This window comes from Terrapene carolina, unplaced genomic scaffold (assembly GCF_002925995.2).
Source record: "Terrapene carolina triunguis isolate 2854851 unplaced genomic scaffold, T_m_triunguis-2.0 Scaffold838, whole genome shotgun sequence".
NCBI classification, from domain to species: domain Eukaryota; kingdom Metazoa; phylum Chordata; order Testudines; family Emydidae; genus Terrapene; species Terrapene triunguis.
In genome coordinates, this window is record NW_020665189.1 from 6,551,136 (window position 1) to 6,575,890 (window position 24,755).

General features: G+C 45.1%; 1 protein-coding gene and 1 non-coding gene across 3 annotated transcripts in view; one reads left to right on the forward strand and one right to left on the reverse strand.

Moving 5' to 3' along the window:
- SIL1 (SIL1 nucleotide exchange factor) overlaps positions 1–24,755 on the forward strand; it is a 184,959-nt gene that overhangs the window by 150,424 nt on the left and 9,780 nt on the right. For both annotated transcript variants that reach the window (XM_024206160.2, XM_026660879.1), the window contains exon 7: positions 23,496–23,592. In XM_024206160.2, coding sequence (XP_024061928.2) covers positions 23,496–23,592 — 97 coding nt within the window. The remainder of the gene's footprint in view (positions 1–23,495; positions 23,593–24,755) is intronic.
- TRNAS-GCU lies at positions 12,723–12,804 on the reverse strand. The gene has a single exon. It is a non-coding gene; the product is annotated as a tRNA-Ser (tRNA).

The following is a 24,755-nucleotide window of genomic DNA, read 5'->3' on the forward strand; positions in this document are numbered from 1 at the left end:
CCCCCCCCCCCCCCCCGGACAATGCAGCATTCTACCCTACAGTTTCCCCTCTCCCTGTACTTTCTAGTGCTTTTACCAGTTTACTTATAAATGTCTCAAGTGATGGAGATTCTCCTACTTGCTTTAGAACAGTGGCTCTCAACCTTTCCAGGTAACCATTCCCCTTTCAGGAGTCTTTGTCTTGCGTAACCCTCAAGTTTCACCTTACTTAAAAACTACTTGCTTACAAAATCAGACATAAAAATACAAAAGTGTCACAGCTCACTATTACTGAAAAATTGCTGACTTAATCATTTTTACCATATAGTTATAAAATAAATCAATTGGAAGATGAATATTGTACTTACATGTCAACATATAATATATAGAGCAGTATAGACAAGTCATATGAAATTTTAGTTTGTACTGACTTAACAAGTGCTTTTTCTGTAGCCTGTTGTAAAACTAGGCAAATATCTACATGAGTTGATGTACCCTCTGGAAGACCTCTGTATACCCCCAGGGGTATGCATATCCCTGGCTGACAATCACTGCTTTAGAAGACTGTTCCACTGTCAAAGGGCCAAATGATGCCCTTGGTCACGCACAGGTAATTCCCAGTCAAGTCAGGGGGAAGTGGGGATATATATATCTGGGGGTAGGATTTGTCCCAACAGATGTCAATGTTGGGATATTTTTGTGGTTTTGAGCGGCCCAGAACACTGGGGATATATACAGTAACTCCTCACTTAACGATGTAGTTATGTTCCTGAAAAATGCAACTTTAAGTGAAACGATGTTAAACAAATCCAATTTTCCCATAAGATTTAATGTAAATGTGGGGGGTTAGGTTCCAAGGAAATTTTTGGGGGGCAGACAAAAGGCATTATATACTGTACTGTGGTGGGAAGGTGCCCCAGCTTACCCCTGGGGCTCAGGGCTGGGGGTGCAGGGTCTGGGAAGGAGTTAGGGTGCGGGAGGGCACTCAGGGTGGGGTACGGGAGGAGGCTCAGGGCTGGGGCAGGCAGGAGGTGCAGAACACTTACCTGGGGCAGCTCCTGTTTGGTGCAGGGGGTGTGCAGGTGGCACTGCGCAGTGCGGCACCTCCCCCATAGCTGCGATTCTGGGAGTGCCCTCCCCCCGCCTGACAGGCAGGGCCACCCGGAACGCAGGGGCTTTAGGGGCTGCAGGGCCCTGGGCTAAGGGGGCCCTGGCCTGCAGATCTAAAGCCCCTTTCGGAATGTGGCCCTGTGAGCACGGGCTGGAGGACTCAGGAGGAGCAGGGGCAGCCAGTGGCCGGAGAGAAGCGGCACTTTCCCCGTCAAAGCGCCGCTTCTCTCTGGCCGGCTTTGAAGGGGAAAGCGCCGCTTCTCTCCGGCCGCTGGTTGCGCGGCTGCCTCTGCTCCTCCTGAGTCCTCCGGTCCGTGCTCGTAGGGCCGCATTCCAAAAGGGGCTCTAGAGCTGCAGGCCAGGGCCCCGGGGTCTCCTTAGCCCAGGGCCCTGCAGCCCCTAAAGCACTTATATTCCGGGTGGCCCTGCCTGCTGGGGGGCGGGGCAGCAGCTTCCCCGCTCCCTCCCTCCCTTCCTCCCTCCCAGAAAGTCCTAAGCACCACCAAACAGTTGTTTGGCGGCGGGGGAAGCGCTGGGAGGGAAGGAGGAAGGGAGGGGGAGGAGGTAGAGAAGAGGAACTTGTGCAATGCTCCCTTGTAAAGTCAGCCAAACGACGTTATAAGGGAGCATTGCACAACTTTAAACGAGTATGTTCCCTAATGGAGCAGCGACGTAACTTCGAAACAACGTTAAGCAGGAGGACGTTAAGTGAGGAGTTACTGTATATATGCTGTGTAGGGCTGCCCCAAGGACTATCTTGATTTGAGTTGGACACGTTGCAGGACTTGTTGTAACAAGCTGACTTGTCCCTTGTTGGTTTCTCTGACATAGATGTACAACTGATATCAATCCAAGGTTCCTCTACTTTTTGCCAGTCTATCCTCATGCCATTTGTCCATGTATGGTGTGAACTGTGTTTCCATGGTTAAATTGCCTTCTATATAACATTAGCCCATCAAAAGCACAGTCATTTCCTCTGCTCAAACTTATTCTCCCCAATTCTTTTCTCCTAGCAGCAAATACTCAATAACTTAATTGCTCATTTTAAACCAGACTTACATCTATGTAATCCATTATGTCACATTGAGACGTGCTTCTTCTCTCATAGGAGCACTGCTGCTCCCCTGCTAGTTCTATCAGCTGCATGGCTTGATAGAAAGCAGGAAGGAAGTATTGCATTGATGTGGAGATTTTATCTTTCTTCTAGGGTTTTTTATGTCTCTCCTACATTCTGTCCTTTTGAACATCTAACATCTCTTTTATGCTTCACATCTTTCATATGATATTGTTGTATTTTGTTGCCCATCGAAACCTAGTTTTCCTTTTGTCAGGTTTTTCTACTTACTTCCTTATTGTATTTTGATCAGCACAGCTACGGAGGGCTCCATTTTATTGGGTGGTTTTTAATCTTCTTAGTTGTAGCTCACAAGGCCTTTGTCTATGATAACTTGGTTTCTGCAAGGTGCTCAGAGAATAGTCTTTTGTAGGCTAATGCTGCAATGCTGACCTTGTGGTGGGACCTTGGTGTGTGCCCCTCACGCCTCTCCATTTCAGATCTGATTAGCAGGAGTTGGCCATGTTTGTTTTTATTTATTTATTTTAAGCAATAGCTCTATTATATTTACCAAGTGCTTTTTTTATTGTGTGTATGAGCTACTTGTTTTTCTTTTTGATACCTTATCTTAAAGTAATTTAAAGCCTCGTAGAATATTTTTAAAGGGGATTTGCTAACTCCTTGTTTTAACTAGGCTTCTGTGGTCATTGTCACATCACAGGATGATACATTCTGAGATCGCACAGAGATGGAATCTGATGGGGGATAATTTTTGCAAGACATAAATGCAAGGAGGAATGGTCAATTTTTAGTTGTGTTGACTTATCCTGCTTAGTCTCTTCAGTGGGACACTGAGAACATACTGCTGAGGTAGATATAATTTTCAAATTTCCTGTGCAGTTCACCTTGAAAGTCACTGACAGTGAATTGATTGTGGGTATTTCCTGATTACTTGGAAGAATGGAAACTTTTCACATTCAAAAGGCAAGAAGGAAAGTTGTTATGGTTGTATATGGAATTGACCTCTGCGTGTTTATTTGCACACTCTTCAATTTGATGGACACAACCTTTACTTGGGTTCCATGTTTGAGATTTGTAGTGTCAGTCTAAATATGGAGCTTAGTTTTTATGCTAGGGCTAACGGCACTGCTAAGCAATCATTCATGTTAGTAATATTTCATGCTGTATCTGTGCTTCGTTTGTGTGCCACAGAAAAGCATACTCTGTGCATATGTCACTTCTCAGTTGAACTATTTTAACGCTTTTCTTAAATCTGCAGTCTAAAATTCAGCCACACAAGTATTAACAAGCACTCAATCATCCAGCTTCTTGTTTCCAGCCCTTTTCAAAGCACATAGGTTTACAGCTGTTTAAGAATGGAATTACTGAACCCCTTTCAAATGGTCACATTTTAATGATCTGTTTTATCATTATATCTTTATTATTTGTGAGAATAATTTTAGCATTAGTACATTTATATGGCCTATCAGAAATTCACCAAATATGGAAGCCTGTGTTCAAAAATTCTTGTCAGTTTCATAGGTAGCTCCATTGGTGTGTTTCTTTCAACCTCTTGAGTATTCTAAAAATGTCCTTTTGCAAGGATCTTTTCAAATTCCTATTATGCAAATATGTGATTCTGTACACCACTTAAACTCTCAATAAATTGTAAATATGTTTTAGGGACTCGTATATTGCACAGCCAGACAAACTTAAAGCATAAACCACTTCCTATTTCTGAGAGCAGAGCATCTGTATGTTGTCATTTTCAGTCATAGATCTTCCCACAAACATCACATTTTTCTTGCTGTTTTAAGATGTGCCTCAGTCATAACCATTCCTTATACATAGATTATAGCAAAAGCTAAATAGACTGTACTAAATTTTTTAGTATGTTTCATGGATTCACAGAATTTGATCACATTTTTGATTTCACATATTTTATCTCTCCTGAAGATAGAAGAGACCTATTAAGTCCTATCTAGTCTAGTGGTTATCAGCCTTTTTACCAGCAGCTCCTGCTTTCATCAAAGCAAATGAGCTTAGGCCCCACCTTCCCATATACTAGACAGAAGATTCATATAGATCAACTATTAATGAAATATGAGGATACTAACGTACATACAGTGATAATAGTCCTTTACCTAATGAATTTGAATGAGAGGGAGCAGCTTGTTTCTGTGCCCAGAGCTTATCCAGAGAGGGAAAGAGTGATCCAAACTGAAACAGGAGAGTGATTGTGAATTTTGCCAGGGGATCAGAATGGGGTAACTGGTTGAGGGGGTCAAATGGAGGGTAGGAGTTCCAGGGGAAGAGAATGGGGCATAGGGGTTCAAAAGGGATACGGCTGGGGGGACAGAAGAGAAGAACAAGTTGAGGGGATGGACGTTCACCATTCTGTTTCTCCAATTTTCATCTCCCTGCCAGCGAGGCCCACATCACTTCTTCTTCTTCCCCGGGGGGCTCTGCCCTTGCTGGACCCCTTTAGGGGATATCGAGAGCACAGGAAGAGAGGCAGTCCCTAGAAGCCATAAGGGGTCACTGCTGGGAACCCTGCAGCCCTGCTGTGTGTAGGAGAGAGGGGGTACTTGGTGCTGAGCCAAGCACCCAGGGAATCTCACACAGCATCCCAGGCAGCTGCTGGCACTGTTTTATTTTCCATTGTAAATAAAACAAGACAGAGAAGAGTTTCAGGCCCCAGTCTGAGACAGCCTGACCTCCTCCACTCTGTGGGCGCCAGTGCAGCACAGCATGGCTCTCTGCAGTCTGCCCTACTGTCCAGCGGTTTCACAAGTCTCAAATGATGGAGCTTCTGCCATTTTCTTTGAAAGATTATTCCACAGTCTGAGGGCCAAAATCAGCCCCGGGCACTCACAGATAACTCCTATTCGGACCACTAGGTCTGAGGGCAGAATTTGCTCCAGTAGAGCTCAGTGTCAGGGTGTTTTCTTGATACATAGTCTAAACTTCTCTTTTTTAATTCTGTCCCATTGCTCCTAATAAAACCACCTCCTACCACCCTAAACATTTCCTCTCCCTTCCCAGACATGTCTAGAGTTCGCATGATCTCCAGCCCCCTTAGCTAATATGCACATACCTATTGCCTTCAATCTTTCCTCCTAGGGCTGTCCCTCCAACTGTTTAATCCTTTCCTTTGCTTTTGTCTCAGTACTCTCCAGTTTGTCTCTGTCTTTCTGGTACTGAGGTGCCCAGAACTGAACACAACATTCTGGGCACACTCTCAGCAGAGCTGTATATATAGACAAGGGCAAGTGCCTCTCTGCTCTTCGCCATACCTCTGAGTATGCATCCCCAAATCCCATCATACCACTGTAGCTTTTTTCAGTTTAATTTGATTTTTTTTACTACCATATTGCTTTGCAAGCTCATATCTAATTTGTGATCAACTCTTGCCTCAGGGATCTCTGTGTTATTCTTTTCCATACTTCCCCTTCCCATTGACTGTGTGTGCTTCTGATGTTTCTTTATCTAAAAGTACCCTAAATTTTGAATTTTAAACTTTGGATCATTCTCGGAATAAAGACATAAAAGTTAACGATGCTGTCAAAATCCATTTTTCCCTTTCAAAAAACAAGGATACACATGACCTTAGATTTACAACTAGTACCACTCCTTCTCTTAGTAATAATAATCATGAGTCATCTCTTTCCATAATCAGTGCCACTGATTTCCATGAAACAATTTTGCCAGTGACAATAGCAAAGGAAAAGCAAATGTGGCTGAGTCACTAATTTGAATTTGACCCAGGCCAGGAGTGAACCAGAAGTTCACACAAAGGCTGCTTGGTGGCATATGTGAAATGAGCTGGTGGGTCTGCAAGTGCATAATAGACAGATGTCCCTGCCAGAAAACCACCATCATCATGACTGTCTTATTGGCAATCTCAGTTGTGATCTGTAGAAACCAAATTATCTTCCCCACCATAGAGGTTAGCCTCTATATAATTGCCCACTGATGGGCAGTATAGGTTGAGCCTGTGCAATAACTGTTGTGTGGATAATGTGACAGACCCAGACCAGTGGGGTACAGGAGTCTGGTAGAGGGCAAATATACTGGTCACTGGATGAGTAGTTTTCTGTTCCCTGAGTGACCAGAGCAGGGGCTGCACTAGAGTAATCAGGAACCTGCTAGAACCAGTTAAGGCAGGCAGGCTAATTAGGACACCTGGAGTCAATTAAGAAGAAGCTGCTAGAATCAATTAAGGCAGACTAATCAGGGCACCTGGGCTTTAAAAAGGAGCTCACTTCAGTTTGTGGTGGGAGTGTGAGGAGCTGGGAGCAAGAGGCGCAAGGAGCTGAGAGTGAGAGGGTGTGCTGCTGGAGGACTGAGGAGCACAAGCGTTATCAGACACCAGGAGGAAGGTCCTGTAGTGAGACTAAGGAAGGTGTTTGGAGGAGGACATGGGGAAGTAGCCCAGGGAGTTGTAGCTGTCATGCAGCTGTTACAGGAGGCACTATAGACAGCTGCAGTCCACAGGACCCTGGGCTGGAACCCGGAGTAGAGGGCGGGCCCGGGTTCCCCCCAAACCTCCCAATTGACCTGGACTGTGGGTTCTTCCAGAGGGGAAGGTTTCTGGGCTGTTCCCCAACCCACATGGTGAATCTCTGAGGCAAGAAAATCCACCAATAAGCGCAGGACCCACCAAGATAGAGGAGGAACTTTGTCACAATAACTAGAGAGCTTGCTGTTAGTCTAGTATCTTTCATCAGCATTACATTATTTTAATAGAAAGGGGGGAGGAAAAAAGCCAAAGAAATTGATTCTCACAGTCTGGGATTGGAAATGCATCAGCTCCCAAAATGTGTGGCTCCTATTCTGCATGTGTCCTGTCCCTATTAGATCTGTTTTTCAAATAAGTTGAATAGAAAGTTGGTGTAATATGCCTTGCCCTTGCAGCCCACATAAAGGAAGGATTCAGCAAGGCAGGTTACTTGGGGCACAGTAGGAACTTATTTTATTTCACTTTTACTGCGTGCTACAAATTACAAAGTTATCATATCACTGATCGAAGTGCTTCACCACTTGTTTTTATTACTTCTCCTCCTCTTTCCTTGTGCTGTTGATGTTTGCAGTGTTCTGACAAACATGCCATTCATTCCTTGATTTGTAATAATCTCTAACCTCTTGTGGGAAGTTATAGTTATAACATAGTGAAATCTAAACTGGCAGAAAATGGAATATTCCCTTCCGCCAGCTCTGTGAGCTGCAATAGTTAGGTTCAGATGCGGGTTTTCTATTTCTTCCTTTTGCTGAAGGGCACAGCCACTCTCTTGCAGTCCCAAAATTAAAAATGTGCAGAGCTTGTAAAATGACATGTTAAGATTGTCCCAGGCAAAGTTACAAATCCAGAAGGTTAGAAAGGGACTGTAGTGATAAAATATATATATTTTTTTCTTATGGTCAAAATTGTCCATTTAAAAAATGCATCTGGAAGCTTGGCAGTGCATCAGTCTGGTGGCACACACTGCAGTTGCTATGGAGTCTGATATGAGCTCAGTGCAAGAGACGGGAACGTTGAGGAGACTGTGCACTCAGCTCCTGGAGCATGGAGTACCCCCATCTTGCTTTTGCAGAGCCACCTTTCTCTGTCTTTCAGAGGACCACTAGCAGCTCCACAGGATGGAGCTATATTCAGTTGTTCTTGGATGTAGGGAGAGTCACCCCAGTGCTGGACTTGAAAATATTGGTAAAAGACCTAGATTCCCGTAGACTATTGAGTCATGTTTAAGGTCTCACTCCTGATCTTCAAGACCCCGTGCCCTCTGCCCAGAGTGTCTAAAAGAGCCTAAAGCTCCAGGAAGAAGACTGTGGTCAAGAACTCTGCTCCTCTTGCACAGTGGAACTTTCTACCATGAGGATAAAGCTTGTCTGTGCAGTAGACAGAGCTTTCTTAGGGGCTGGTTTGAGGCTGTGGAACAAACTCCCACAAGAACTAAACACCATTGCAAATCTCATCATCAGAACTTCATCACACTTCTTCAGCCTCCCTTCTCTAGTATAAACCCATAGTAGTGTGTACATTTAAAAAAATCTACCAAAATACTCTACTGCGCACACAGATGTTCCCCTGGGGATCGCATGAGAGAGAGAATGAACTACGCATGACACATTTTAGTCACACCACTTAATGCACAATTGGAAGGCACTCAGATAATCTGATGATGAGAAGAGAATAGACCATGGGTTGCAAAGTGTGGTCCCAGAGTCAAATGTGGCTGAGTTCTTCAATGCAGCTGCCTTCACCTTTATTGCAGTAGTGCAACCCACTGAAATTACAAGTCTCCACATGCAGTGCTCTGTCAAGGCCATTTGAATCAAGATGGAGCATTGCATGTTGGGATCCATAGTTTCTGTGTGCTACACCTCAACCAAACAGGAGTCTGATTAGATCTGTTCCATTTGATGCAAATTAAACCATGGGCCTTAGATCCTGGTAAGGTGCCCATGTAGTCTTTATTTGGGCAAAATATGTGGGCCTGTACTCTAATCCTTAAACTATCACTAATCTTTCATGTCAGCAAGAGATTTCTGATGCTGGCATCCCTCCGTATATTAATAGATTAGTGCCTGTTGAATTTCATATCATTGTAAATCAAGATCTGTCTAATCATATTTATGTTGTTGTCCAGCCGACTCATCCCCTTAAGCAGGATCATGCAATTTATCTGTACAGAGATGCTCTGAGTTTTCAGAATTCTCAGATGGACTTTCGGTCATCGAGAGCACTGAAATATCTCTAGCAGAGGCATTTTCACTTAAAAAATAGAAATGTTGAAACACTGAAAGCTGAATTGTACACCTTCAATCTAGTAAAACTTCCTAACCTCTAGAGTTTTTCTTTAGCCATGGTTCAGAGATTTTAATTAGATCTAATTCTCTCGGTGACCAACAAAGCATCAAAAGACATACCAATTTTTCAAGTAGATCCTTTACTGCTGAGTTTTCATTATTTATTTTAGATAGATGTGACAAAAGAACTTCAATATCCCAGACTTATATTTTGGTTGAATGACAGTAACAGGTCTCCAGCATAAGAGATTTCATTCAGTGCTGTTACAATCAGAAAAGTGCCTCTACAAATTACTCCATGGGGTTCCATATTTATTGGGCTCTCGTGCTCTCTCGATGACTTTCACAGGAAATTTGCTCAAGTTTACAAGTCAGAAGTGTAATGTTCTAACTACCAGGGTTGCAAACTCTTCCTCGGATCTGAAAATACAGCTAGGTTCTTTTTGCCTTGTTTATCATCACCAGTAATAAAGAATCTCCATTTAGAATTTAGTTGACAAGCGTTGTTGATGATGCGCAAGACAGAACAGAATCCAAAATTATGTAGCTGTGTAGTAAATTTCACTGCTGCTTCTGGGAAAGCACTGAGCAGAAACTGAAGAGGCAAGGGCTTAATTCTCCCGTTGGAAACAGGAAAGGGAGGAGAGTCTCTTTTTTTTCCTCTTCGTGTAGTTCCTAGCCCATCTTATCACAGCAGTAGAGGACTTAGTCTGTGTCTCTGCTACAGCTGTTAGAAGCATTCTTCAGCAGCACGACGTGGTTCTCTAGGCAGTATTTACACTGACCAGTATCTTGTCTTGTATATTTCATGTTGCTGCTATATTAGCAGGAACAGTGGCACTAGCACAGGTCCCTGCACTCCCTCAGTCACTATGAAAGTTTCCGACTACACCATTGGTGAGTCAGCAGTTATATTTTTCACATCATGGTTAATATACTCTATGGATTTTTTTTATTACTTCCCACCATTTTATTAGAAGAAAACCTTCCAAAATATTCTTCACTTTGTAACTGTCTCTGGACTAACTAATAAGTCCAAACATGCTAATCCTAAATATCTAGATCCGGTTTGTAAATATCTGATAAGAGAGGAGATGCAGGGGATGAAGTTTTGCATGGGCAGATACCACTAGTACCTGGCTCTTTGGCTGGCAGGGACCACACTGTTACCTTCAAATCCAATGGGATGTGTCTTAAAGATTCTTCATCTAAACCCTGGATCGTCCAGAATCTTGAGTTGCATGGCATTGTTCCTTACAGTTCTGCGAGGTCACTTATACCAGATCTACCAATGAGAAGCTTCTGAGGGTGGAGAACGGAAAATGGACAAGCGTTGTGTACTGATGAGCCTATCATTGCCATGTTCTGTGAGCAAGATTCTGTGATATCTTTTGACCATGAAATATTGTCCTTTTATACCCTCTTTAGTCAGGAAAACCCGAGGGATTTGATTCCGTCCCAGGACTGACCCTCTGGTTTAGAGCAGGCAACTAATGACATGCTACACTTGACAAGTGTTATGTGAGTATGCCCTTCTCACCATAGTATTATCCAAACTTAAAGTACTTCTGCCTCATATCATTGCAGCCACACAGCACAGCAATGTTTTGAAGTAAGCATTCAGCATTCTGGTCAGACATCCCATGATGCATTTTTCTGCTGCAGTGCTGTACATGTTCTGGTATTTTTTTGTACTGTGCATTGTGTGATACCTGCCAGAATTCTGGGGTTTGGGGTCAAATTTAGTAATTCCCATATTTCTTCTTGTTTCATCCCATCATCCATCTCTTTTCTTTTTTTTTTTTTTTTTTTTTTTTTTTTTTTTTTTGTGAGCCAGCTGGTGGCACTTTCAAAGCACTCTCAGGCAGCATGGAGGAAACATTTGCAATTGCTGCATTCCTCACAGTGATGAATATGAACAGCCTGCTGCTAGCATATTTAAAGTTACGCAGTGACTTCAGGACCAAGGCAATAAGGCCACATGAGAAGGAGGCTGAAATCAAGCAATCGCTTCTACTACACTTGGTGGAGTGCCACTTTGGGGCTTGGCCAACTAACACTAACAGGTGGGAGTGTTGCAGACCTGGGATGACCAGCAGCGGTGGCAGAATTTCAGGATGTCAAATGCCGCTCTCCTAGAACTCTGTGCAGAGTTCATCCTGGAGCTGCAGCGGTGGAACACCCACCTGAGAGCTCCCCTCAGCATGGAGAAGCACATGGCCATCACTATCTGGCAGCTCACTATTCCCAATTGCTTCCAGTCAATTCCTGAACAGTTTAATGTTGGTAGAGCAACTGTTAGGCCTGTTATCAGTGCACACCTCTGTGACATCAAGAAAGTGCTCTCCCCTTGGTCATAAGACTAGTCAGTGCACAGGTGGTTATTTAATGTGTTTGCTTGGTTGGGGTTCCTGAATTGTATTGGAGCCATTAATGCAACCCATATGCCAGTTTTGTCCCCTCCAGGTCTCCGAGCTTATCATTAGAAAAGGGTATTTCTCCACTGCAAGGCCTGGTTGATCACCATGGAAGATTCACAAATATTTATGTGGGAGTGGTCTAGAAAGGTCCTTAATGCTAAGATCGTGAGAAAGTATGGACTGTTTTCTGCAATGGCAAATGGAAATTCTGCTCCCATGTTCTCTGTGGACATTGATATTGTTTCCATTCCACTACCCATTCTGGGAAACCCAGCTAACTGCTTGCCTGGTTTATGAACCCTTTTGGATAGGATGATCCTGTTTAACTATACCCGGAGTAGTTGCAGAATGACTGTGGCATGTTCATTTGGAAGACTGAAAGGATGGAGGATCCTGATGATGAGGCTGATGAGAAAAATTGTATTCTAGTGATAGTTGCTTGCTGTGGTTTGCACAACCTTTGTGGGAGCAAGGGAGATGAGAGCACAAGACAGAGCCTTGCACATGGATGGGAGCAGGAAGTGGGCAGACTTGGTGATTGTTTTGAACAGACAGATTAGATTGGAGGCCTCTGTGAAGTGATACAGCTACTTTTGCACAGTGTGAGGAATGCATTGTGCTCATGCTTTGAGTCTAAGGGCCACTTATGAAGAATGTATATGCTTTTGTATAAAGCATTTATCAGGATTACTGAATGTGTCTTCTGGTGTATGTGTACTAATGTAAGGAATTAACATGCCCACATCAAATATGATTATCACCTTTTATGTAGAGTTTCAGTGCAATTTGTGTAGTTTGTAATACAGTGCTTCTATTACAGTGCCCTTTTAGATGTTGTTGTGTATGTTGTGACAAAGATGCTGTCCTTAAAGTGCCTTTAAATCTCTTCCTTTTTTGAAATGTAAGCATAGCATGATTTGAGCAATTTACCTCATAATAGCTCATGTTGGCATTAATAAAATTGAGTCAGAAATACTACTTTTTTGCTTTTTCTTTTCTGAGTGCACTGCTACAGTAAGTGCTATTCCTTCAGAGAATCTCCTGGTTAACACACATGGTGTCTCCCTACCATTCCATCCCCCATACAGTCCTATTTTAATGTATCATTCCAGACATATTGGAATTGGTCCTTTACAGTTCATAGAATCATAGAATATCAAGGTTGGAAGGGACCTCAGGAGGTCATCTAGTCCAACCCCCTGCTCAAAGCAGGACCAATCCCCAGACAGATTTTTGCCCCAGATCCCTAAGTGGCCCCCTCAAGGATTGAACTCTCAACCCTGGGTTTAGCAAGCCAATGCTCAAACCACTGAGCTATCCCTCCCACCAGGGAGAAGACTAAATGTGCCCAATGAGGATGGGATTCAAACCCATGCATGCAGAGCACAATGGATTAGCAGTCCATCACCTTAATCACTCAGCCACCTCATCTCAGCTGAGTTTGGGCCTCCACCTCTGGTTCAGGTTGATCCTCTGGCTGTGTTGTGTGGTGGTCCTGGACTCTGAGACTGTCTGCCTCGGGGTTTACTGGGTTGACAAGATCCTGGTTTTGAGGTTCAGTCAGAACCCACAAAATGCTGGAGTTGAGTGGTATGATCTCCGACAAATAGACGGTCCAGCTTCTCATGGTACCAGCAGACTGTGCTTGCTCTCCCAGAGATCCTATTGTACTCAGCAGTCTTGTACTCCAGCCAAATCTCCTTTGCCTTACTGTGGCACTGGAGGGTGTCCCAGTTGTGCCCTATCCTGCATTTGTGGTGATAGCACAGAACCACAGGTGGCTAAGGGACTGCTATTCCGATGGGCCTGATCATGCTCCTCTCCTCAGAGAGCAATAAAGTCCACAATCTCAGTATGGGACCATGGCAAAGCACAAGGCATGGCTGATCAATAATCAGGATTATGCAAACTCCACATGAGATGGAATCCCAAAGACAGCACCTGGTTGCAGGAACTATTTAAATGGAAAGGTGACATCCGGTCAGGATGATCCTGGAGCCATAGAGGGTATGCAGGTAGACAGGGAGGACAACCCAGGTAGCCAGCAAAGCAGTGCAGGATACTAGTAGGACGGCTTGGTATATGCACAACAGTTGTTTCAGGAGGAGGATGTGGCCATACCTACTTTGCTCCAGGTAAACTCATCCCCCATCTCCATAAGCCTGGATCCACAGGGGGTTGAAAAACACAAATTAAATTGCCAGAAAATTCACTACAAATATTTTGTTTGTGGACAGAAGGCATTTTAATGCAAAGTAACTCAAGTTAACCCACAACAGATTTCAAATGGAGACAAGCCCTAAGACCCCAGAACAGTTTGAGATGTGAGTCAACTTTATTTACAGGATCAACAGCAAATAGTTTCCTTTCAGGCACAAAACAGAAAACAAATGAGGATGGTTAAATGAACGAACACCCACACACACCATTTAAAGAACTCCATCCCAGGTCACAGCACTGACTGGATTTCACTGGGTACCAAATAAGTCAGCCCCTGGCGTTTCTCAAGCTTTAAAAAATATAATTAGCAATCTCTGCAGTCCCCTGGCTTATTCACAGTCTATTTTCGGCTTGCTCCAGGTACTGGATTTCACCACACAGCTAGTACTTATCTGAATTTTCTTTTTCTGAGCAGTTTGTGCAGCAGAGTGTCAGTTGCTAGACTTTGGTCCATGAAGGATGGCTGTGTCAAAGTCTACTTACCGCTCTGGCCCAAATGAGTCCTTGGTTGATAGTCTTCTCAGCATTCAGATGGTTATTCCAGAATAGGTCTCTTTTCTTATCTCTTTATTGCCAGACCTCTCTAATGCACAAATGTCCTCTGACCAGATAACTATCCTGGATCTTGATCCAGAGTCTAAAAATGTCATCGATCATCCTTCTGAGCTTTCCAAGGACGGTGCTTTGCACATTTGTCATTCAAAGTGACTTTTCCTCTGTCCATCACCTCTCTGTTTAGGATAAATGAGCTACAGACTCGCTTCTGGGTGCTCCATAAGGAGAACTGACCTGTTTCCCACAAAGTTGGGATTTCAGTGTTCTTTCTTGGACCCCATTCAGCCAAGGATGAGTTTTTTTTTTGCTTCACAAACTGGATGAGAGAACTCTAAGCTACTCCCTCGGTGGCCCAGCTGCCGTTCCTAAGCTCCACTACACTTTGTAGCATAGGTGAAAAAGTTCAAATCCCAAGCTAGATCAAAGAGCCTACCCTGTCTCTGAGTGAGCTGTCACCTGCAGAAGGCTTGTGCCATTCCCAGAAGACATCAGGGTTCATTCTGCTGAATGCGAGGGGCAACACCGTAGAGCATTTCCCAGCATGTTGAGATGGAGAAAATTTGTCAAGCAGCTACATGGAGTTCAGCTCACACGTCCTTTCAAACTGATCACTGTTCGATATTGATGCGAGAGAGTGGCGGCTCAGTTTTGGTAGGGCAGCTTTGCAGAACTTGTTCTCATAAATTTAGATGCCAAGGTTAAAGAGTGAAGGAGAGGTAAGCAACTCAGGCATCTCTGCTGTGTTAAATTCACAGAGGTGTCTGAAACACATGTGGAGAAGCTGGACATAGAAAATATGTGACTGCTGAAAAGTTGTCTCTCTGAGATTCTGAGACACACCTCTCTCCAACCAACTGCAGCAGCCAATGTGCTGTTGGGCCCTGCGAGAACTTTACTTTTCAGGAAGACTTCAGCGTGCCTCTTGAAACGGTGACAGAGAGGGCTTGCATAAAAGAACTGAATGCATCTGTTGATGTATGCATCAAGTGTTTGTCCTGACCCCCAGGAAATAGGCCCTGCTGCAAGCCCTATTGATACACAAATCAAAGGGTATCTAAAACTTTTTTTTCTGTGGTTGGCAGAGCCATCCAAACCCTGATGTTCTAGTTCTGGTCCTTGAACTTTTCTCTCAATCAAACACTGGACTGTTCATCTTTAGGCCAACGATTACCTGTATGTAGTGCAAAGGCCAGATTCAGTGAGGCTTGAGCTGTAGCGTAGGGACTTTACAAACTCACATGACCTGAGTGCTGGCTGGTGAGTCTTGCCCACATGCTCAGGGTTTAACTGATCGCCATATTTGGGGTTGGGAAGGAATTTTCCTCCAGGGCAGATTGGCAGAGGCCCTGGAGGTTTTTCGCCTTCCTCTGCCACATGGGGCACGGGTCACTTGCTGGAGGATTCTCTGCACCTTGAGGTCTTTAAACCACGATTTGAGGACTTCAATAACTCAGGCATAGGTTAGGGGTTTGTTACAGGAGTGGGTGGGTGAGATTCTGTGGCCTGCGTTGTGCAGGAGGTCAGACTAGATGATCATAATGGTCCCTTCTGACCTTAAAGTCTATGAGACCTTACAGGCAGTGCTTCACATTTACAGACCAGAGATATGGAAGTCTGCACTTGTGCATCTATAAATGCAGGAACAGAAACATTATGGCTTGTAAATTGTGCACCAGCTGGACCAATGGAAAAGTTTGTGGACCACTGTGTGAACTGGCATTGGGGTGGTTGGCAAAGCCCTGGGACTATGGCAATTGCTAAACTGGGTTAGACCAGGGGTCCAGCAAGTCCAATGTCATGTCTCTGAGTGGCCAGTACCATATGCTGCAGAGGAAGGTGCAAAGCACGCCACAATGGACAATTGAAGGATAGCCTTCACATAGGGCAGGAGTTCTCAAACTGGGGGTTGTGACCCCTCAGAGGGTCGTGAAGTTATTCCACGGGGGGGGGGAGTCGCAAGCTGTCAGCCTCCACCCTAAACCCTGATTCACCTCCAGCATTTATAATAGTATTAAATATTTAATAAGTGTTTTTAATTTACAAAGGGGGATTGCACTCAGAAGCTTGCTGTATGAAAGGGATCACCAGTACAAAAGTTTGAGAACCACTGCCATAGGGGAAGGTTCCTCCTTTGCTATAAGGTAGTGCTTGGCCTATGCCCTGAAACATGTGGCTTTATATTCCTTATATTTTTATTCTATTTGATTTAACTGTGGATATTCTTATTATCCACATCAATGTCCCATCCCTTTCTTAAAAAAAACAAGGAGTCCGGTCATAGGCGCCAACTTTCTCCGGCGCCGGAAGGTGCCCACCCCCCCCCCACACCTGGCCCCGCCCCAACTCCACCCTTTCCCCGCCCCTGCCCCACCCCCATTCCAATCCCATCCCCAAAGTCCCTGCCCCGCCCCCTCCCTGCCCCTATTGGATCCCTTCCCCAAATCCCCGCCCCGGCCATGCCTCTTCCCCCAGCGAATCGCGTTCCCCCTCCTTCCCCCTCCCTTCCTGCCCCGTGAATCAGCTGGGAGGGAGGGGGGAGAAGCAGGACGCGGCGGTGCGCTCGTGGCGGAGGCACAGGTGAGCTGGAGCGGGGGGGCGGGGCCATGGGGAGATGCCAGTGGGTGCTGAGTACCCACGAATTTTTTTCCATGGGTGCTCCAACCCTGGAGCACCCACGGAGTCGGCGCCTATGAGTCCGGTGGCACCTTAAAGACTAACTGATTTATTTGGGCATAAGCTTTCTTGGGTAAAAACCCCACTTCTTCAGATGCATGGCATGAAAATTGCAGATGCAGGTATTGTTATACTGACACATGAAGAGAAGGGAGTTACTTCACAAGTAGGGTGACCAGACATTCTGATTTTATCGGGACAGTGCCGATATTTACTTGTTTGTCCCGCGTCCCGACTGATGTTCGGTCGGGACGCGAATTGTCCCGATATTTTGCCCTCTGGCGCACAGGCGGAGAGGGCTCGCGCCCCCCCGCCCCGACTCCGCCCCCTCCTTCCCCCATTGGATCCCTCCCCAAATCCCCGCCCTGGCCCCGCCTCTTTTCCAAGCATGCTGCATTCCTTCTCCTCCCCCCTCCCTCCCAGGCTTGCGCTAATCAGCTGCATGGCGCCGCAAGCTCTGGAGGGAGGGGGGAGAAGCAGGACGCAGCAGCTCACTCAGGTGAGGTGGAGGCAGAGCGGAGGCGAGCTGGTGCGGGGGGCGGGGCGTGGAGCTGCCGGTGGGTTCTCAGCCCCACCAATTTTTCCTATGCTCCGGCGGCTCTTGTTTTGTTTGTTTGTTTTTTTCCTCCGCCGCCGGCTCTTGGGGTTTGTTTTGTTTTGTTTTTTTGCTCCGCCGTCACCGCCCCCCCCCCCCCCCCGCGCGTCCCGATGTTTGTTTCACGTCTCTCATCTGGTCACCCTACTCCACAAGTGGAGAACCAGTGTTGATAGGGCCAATACAATCAGGGCGGATGTAGTTCACTCCCAGTAATTGATGAGGAGGTGTCAATTCACGGTCCATTGTCTACAGCCAAGCCCTAAGATACAACCGAATTTGCTCCAAACCCTCAGACAGAGACAAACACCTACAAGATCTTTATCAAGCATTCCTAAGACTACAGTACCCGCCCAGAGAAGTGAGGAAACAGACTGACAGAGTGAGACAGGTACCCAGAAGTCACCTACTACAGGACAGGCCCAACAAGGAAAATAACAGAACACCACTGGCCATCACATACAGCCCCCAGCTAAAACCTCTCCAGCACATCATCAACAATCTACAACCTATCCTGGAAAACGATCCCTCACTCTCACAGACCTTGGGAGGCAGGCCAGTCCTCGCTTACAGACAGCCCCCCAACCTGAAGCAAATACTCACCAGCAACTACACACCACTCCACAGAAACACAAACCCAGGAACCAAACCCTGTAACAAACCTCGTTGCCTACTCTGTCCCCATATCTACTCTAGCGACACCATCAGAGGATCAAACCACATCAGCCACACCATCAGGGACTCATTCACCTGCACATCTACTAATGTGATATATGCCATCATGTGCCAGCAATGCCCCTCTGCCATGTACATTGGCCAAACCGGACAGTCTCTACGTAAAAGAATAAATGGACACAAATCAGACATCAGGAATGGTAACATACAAAAGCCAGTAGGAGAACACTTCAATCTTCCTGAACATTCTATAACAAATTTAAAAGTAGTCATACTTGAACAAAAAAACTTCAGAAACAGACTTCAAAGAGAAACTGCAGAACTAAAATTTATTTGCAAATTTAACACCATTAATTTGGGCTTGAATAGGGACTGGGAGTGGCTGGCTCATTACAGAAGCAACTTTTCCTCTCCTGGAATTGACACCTCCTCATCTATTATTGGGAGTGGACTACATCCACCCGGATTGTATTGGCCCTGTCAACACTGGTTCTCCACTTGTGAGGTAACTCCCTTCTCTTCATGTGTCAGTATAATCACGACTGCATCTGTAATTTTCACTCCATGCATCTGAAGAAGTGGGTTTTTTACCCACGAAAGCTTATGCCCAAATAAATCTGTTAGTCTTTAAGGTGCCACCGGACTCCTTGTTGTTTTTGTGGATACAGACACACACGGCTACCCCGATACTTGACATCCCTTTCTTGAATCCTACTAAGCCTTTTGCCTCAGTGATATCTTAAGGCAGTGAGTCCCACAGGTGAATTATACATTGTGTAAGGCCTCTCTCACACGAAACAGCTTAACTGATGTTTATAATGTGCTGTGGTATCTTTGGAATGGAGGGATTTGTTATACTTTCCAGTACCATTCCCTCAGGGTTACTTATTCTTTGCCTTTTCTCTGCTTTGACACTGTAGCTTCAGTTTTCATTACCACATCTCAGCCATTATTCAGTCCTGGTTGGCCATTCATTTTCCACAACCCCCTGGATGTGGCTGGAACTCTCCTTGTCTTGAAAAATTTGCTGTCTTCAACTCCTCCATCCCCCAAATCCTCCAAACAGAGGCTTCATTTCCTCGAAAGCTTTGCAAGTGGAGAGTCAGGCTGGAAAGAAAAGCAGCTGGATTTTCTCTCCTTGACACCTTGTATAGTACTGGCTGCTGCTTTATTGTGCTTCTGCTGTTCAGTCCACAAAATATGGCTTGTTATTAATAGAGTCTCTCAGTATCTCAGCTATTGAGTGAGGAAAAGAATCAAAGGAAGCCATTAGTAGGTGGCTTTCACAATCTGTTTTTTTCTATATTGAGGTCAACCTGGTAATTAGAATCTGGAATCCGCACATCAGATCTGCCACTTCCGAAACACGGAGTCATTATAACGATAAGAAAAGCAAAACCCAAAGTGATCCTGCTTCTAATCTCCCTGCAGAAATGCTTTCTGATAGATTGCCTCACACCCTGATTGACACAGGAAAGCTTTATGTTTGCTTCATTTTTATGAGCTAATATTAAGCCAGCGGTTCAATTCGATGTTTCTCCCTGCCCAAACCCATTTGTCTCTGTTTTTATGACCTCCTTTGCCTGTCTCTGTCTTTATCTCTTGTATGTTTCTTGGCACTGGCTGCTCCAGCTTTCTGGTAATCGTAACAACTCTAAATGTTCAACTGTAGCAGAGACATGTGACCTTAGTCTAACTGCAGCACAAGTGCTGCTTCAAAGTCAAGAAAGGCTGATGCACTGTATTCTTTCCTCAGAAAGCAAGTGCCCAAGGGGTACTGAGTGCTGAGCGTCGCTTGGGATCAGGCACAAAGACAGCTAGACATTTTGGTCCAAATGTGCATATTCATTTCTCACCACCAACCCCACCAAGGAGGAACCCTTCAGCATCTAGACACTTCCACGCTCACCCCCAAAGAAGCACGCTGCAGCACTAACTTTAAACCTCTGTAAAGTATTTTCAGGAGATTGAAAAAGCCTGAGACCACCCCATTACCTCCCCAATGAGAGCTCAGCACTCAGGGTACAGTCTGACTAGAATTGCTCACAATAAAAGAGAGAGATAACATGTCTTCATGTGCTGTGGTATAAACAGGACTCTGCAACCCACTTTATGCATGTCAGCCTCTTGGGTGTCCAGGGTTTTTTATTAACAGTAATACTCTGAACTTATCTCAGATGCTGAAAGTCCCTATCCGCCCGGGCTGGCCAAGCACTTCACAGACATTAAAGAAATCACCCTCCCAGCACCCCTGTGTTAATGGTACTAACCCCATTGGGTAAAATGAGCCACCTACTGGTTAAGGGCTGGATTTGGCCACTCAAGCTGAGCAGTACCAAACCCTGGGAATAGCCCATAATAAGGCTGACAGGAGCTGGCTCCAGGTGACTTTCCCAAGATGGCACAGTGAGTTGGTTACAGAATAGTGAATACAGCCCAGAAATAGTAATTCCCAGCCTCCTGTACTAACCTTGGAGCCTCCCTGCCTTTTTATTGTTATTACTGTGCGTAAATTTTGATCTGCAAATCAGAGCACTTGAAGTGTGTGTCTAAAATATTGCCTGGAAAGCAGCGAGCTTGTATGGTCAGGCCCCCAGCTGGCAGGCTGCAGCACGCATGCCCACCAGGGGTTTCAGAGAGGCAGTAAAATGCGCCTAGCATCGCGTTTTCCCTGGCCTAGCCAGACCCAGTCTGCCCTGCACTGGATGGTTCATATACCCCATATGGGATGGGCACACTTTATTCAAACCCCCACCCTGTTGTGCAGCATTATCTGGGAAGAGGCCGTAAGGAATGTGTTGCCTTCCTTGATACCCTCTTGTGTCAGTAGCCTTACCTGAAGTGTGCGCATGCACCACGAAGTATGAGAACTCCTGAAGCCAAGGTGTTAGCTGGACCCAAGACCCACAAACTATGGGGCAGTTCAGGTCAAGAACTGGAATTATACAGCTCCAGCCCATTTGTACAGTGGACGGTGGTTGTAGCCATTTATAATCCATAAGGAAAACTGCATAACATGAGACTTTGTGCGTGTGTTAGACCCAAGTCATAATTTATAATTCATGAGCTTTGGGGACAAAGTTCCCTTCTGCAGGTGTGGGGAAAGACGGGTCCTACAGTACAGGCTGGGCAGTGACAGAGAAGTGTTTAAATAAATCAGCATGTTAATAGAAACTGAGGAACAAGAAAGAGGTGGAAAGTGAGAACTGGAATAAAAGGCCATTAAGGGATAGATAGAATATAAAGTGAAAGGGATTAATGGAGCAATTGGTGTGAACGAAAGGCGAGAAATGGTGATGGGAGAGATCATTGCTAGGTTAACACCTGTGGTAACAAAAAGATATTTACTAATGAGAACCTAGTACACCCAGAAGGAACAGCACAGAATGCCTAGCATGCCCCTTATGTGTTGTGCTGCCATCACTTCAGGTTATGTCAGTCATATTTCACTTTCTGTTGCACTACTGATTATATTGATCTTTTTGGTGCCAGTCTGTCAGTTACATGGCACTAGAACTGAAACGTTTCTTATGCCTCCAGATGAGGCTAGAGTTTGAACACCCCTGAGCGATGTAGTTATACTAGGGTGACCAGACAGCAAGTGTGAAAAATCGGGACAGGGAGTGGGGGGTAATAGGAGCCTATATAAGACAAAGCCCCAAATATCGGGACTGTCCCTATAAAATCGGGACATCTGGTCACCCTAAGTTATACTGATATAGGTCAGTAGTGTAGACCAGACCTTTGGTAGCCAGCATGGTTAGTTAACTTGCAAAGCCACATTTCCCTCAGCAGGTATGTTTCAGATGCCCCCCTCAACCAGGCCAGTCAGTTTGAAATTGATTGGGAGTTTGGAACACTGACTTCACTTTACAGCCAACCAAGGAGTATGATGGCCTTTACCCCATGTAAAATATGGTATTGTACCATACATGCCTCCCTTTGCTTCCTAAGGGTTATATGAAGGAAAAGATCTAGAGTATCTGTCCTGGACTTAACAATGTGGGCTAACTTTTGACTAGCACAATCCTGCGATAAATAAATACATACCTACACAAAAGAGGAGAGAAACTTCTGATGAAAGGGATCCATCGGCCAGAATCACCCAATCAGCACAAAGGGAGCTGTGATGTTTCTGGGCAACCTGCTGATATCCAGTTGTTGGAGTAGTCCCCACCACCTCACAACCAGCTTTGGCTGCCTCAGCAAGACGAGGGTATTGAGAGTCAGACTGGGAGGGTTTGGTGGCGATGCAAATAGGCACACGTCAGATCAGCATGGTGGCTCAGCTGGGTGGTGCCAGGCCTGTGGCAGTGTAGCTTCCATTAGCACAGGGCAGGTAAATGAGGGTGGTGACTCACCGAAATCACAGATCTGCATTTGTGAACTGCCCTGGTCTAGTAACCGCACCTTCTCTGCTGCAACCTTTTGCCATGCAGGCCACAAGAAGGAGTAACAGAAACTGCAGAGGGAAGATATCTATTATTCTGCCCCATGCTCAGATGTGTGCTAGTTGGCTAATTAAGTAACACAACTTTAATTAGTTATTAATGAAAGGAAATAACAGAAGCCATGACACCTAAATGAAAATAGATGGTAGTTTATGTAAAAATGTGGTTGCAATTTTCCATATATTGAGTTTTCAAATTGGGATCTCAGATGCTTTCATTGTTGATTCTGCCATACATAGTTTGACTTTGGAAATGTCACTGATTTCAGACCAGGTGCATTGTACTCCATGTTCAGATTGCATACAGATGGCTACTATATTGTTTCCCTCTCTGGCCCTCCCTCTCATCCTCCAGGTAGCCTCAGAAGCTCACACCCAGGGTCATGTGGTGATGGCGCTGATGCCAGAGGCACCCTCTCAATCTTCTGTCAGGGATGTATTCATTCTGATCAGGAGAAAGAGGCAAAATGTTTTGCAATGTGATACTAGGATCTCCCAAATCACTCACATTTAGATGACCCTGCCTGTGCTAATAGTTCTCTTTGGAGTAAAGAAAGTACATGGCAACTGTCAGCATCTGGCTGGCTTTTAAAAATAAGTCTTTCTGTTTAGCTTGAGGTTTTACGTACACAAAAACATGTGCTTGCCCTAATGACAAAAACAGTTCCTAGATCAGGTATGCAGTGCCAAATTTTACCAGCAGGTGTCATCTTCATAGACAGTCCTGCATATAGGGAGGAATTGAGGCAGATGTTGTTAAACAATCCAATTTGAAATAGGTGCTTAATATTCATTAACGCCTTGCAGTACATCTTGAAAGTAACTCATCCCCACTATTAAAAAAAACAAAACCCCTTACCTAGAAACAAGCCTGCAGCAAAGTGTGTGCTAACCTGTTTAGTTTCCCTGTGATCTATTGTCTGTTCCTGATGTTCGTTTTGCTTTTTCCCTCAGCAATCCCAAAGTTCAAGTGGAAGCAATTGAGGGTGGTGCTCTACAAAAACTGATGGTTATTTTAGCTACGGAACAACCATTGTCTGTGAAGAAAAAGGTAAGTTGGCCAAAATGTGTGTGTATTAACGTTTCCTAAATATGACATCCAGGTGTATAGTCTTGCATTGGCACCATTACATAGTGATGTGATCTGTGTCACCTGTTCATGGATATGTGGTGCTTTATAATGAGGCGCATTCACAGAAGCGGTGTCAGGTTATGTTCAGAGGGTCAGATTCAGCCCTGAGGTCTATGGGCATTCCCCCCCTTCCACCCAGACTGATGGGGTTCTGTTCTTCTTTCAGTGCTCTCAAGGTGACCCATTTTATAGTTAACAAGCTGCAGTTGTGTACTGACAGGGAAACCTTGCCTCTCTGGTATACAGTGCCATTAGCCAGCCCACTGTTGTCACCTCATGGCAGCAATAGGCCTTGCCCTACTTTAAAAGGAAAACTCAGATCACACAGCGAGTTCTTACTGTTGGGCAGGCAGTGCTGTATGTTAGTCTGGGAGGGAAGGAGCAGATCCCGGCATGAAGATCACAGGCTAATGAATAGGAGTCGATGTTCTGGAGAAGATAATTGCTGCATCCACTTTGGCATCCTGCCTCAAGCAGGGGCCAATATCTGATGCTTCAGAGGAAGGCGAAAAGCTCTCCTAATGCCCCTAGCTAAATGTGCAGTGCTGTATGTTGAGGTACGGGATTCTTCACTCTCCCCTTCAATGATCAGTTTACTCGCTCAAGCATGAGATCTGATTACCCTTACCTTAACATGCAAAGCTACAAATGGTTGTTGTTGGCCATAAAATTATCTAGCTCCTTTTCAAATCCAGGCCCAGCGTTTGACTCAGTGACCTTCTGGCACTGTGAATTCCACAGGAGGAGTGGAAAAAGTAGCTCCAGTTACTCAACCTTAATGCACCTGCCATTAATATCAGTGATGTGCTGTCAGTATTTTAAAAGAGGATCCCATGAAAGTGTTTCCCTCTAGCCTGTGATAAACTCCTGAGTCTCAAGGAATGTGTGGGCCACAGGAGTGGAGAGACTGAGGCATTTATTCACTTGAAAAGATTCCCTCCTTGTCAAGGCTGGGCAGGCAGGCTTGTGTAAAGCTGCACTTGCTAGAAATGTTTATACCATGTTCCTGAAAATGACACTGAGCATCCTGCTGGCCTAGCCCAGCATGTGTGATGCGAACAGTGTGATGACCTCACAGGGAC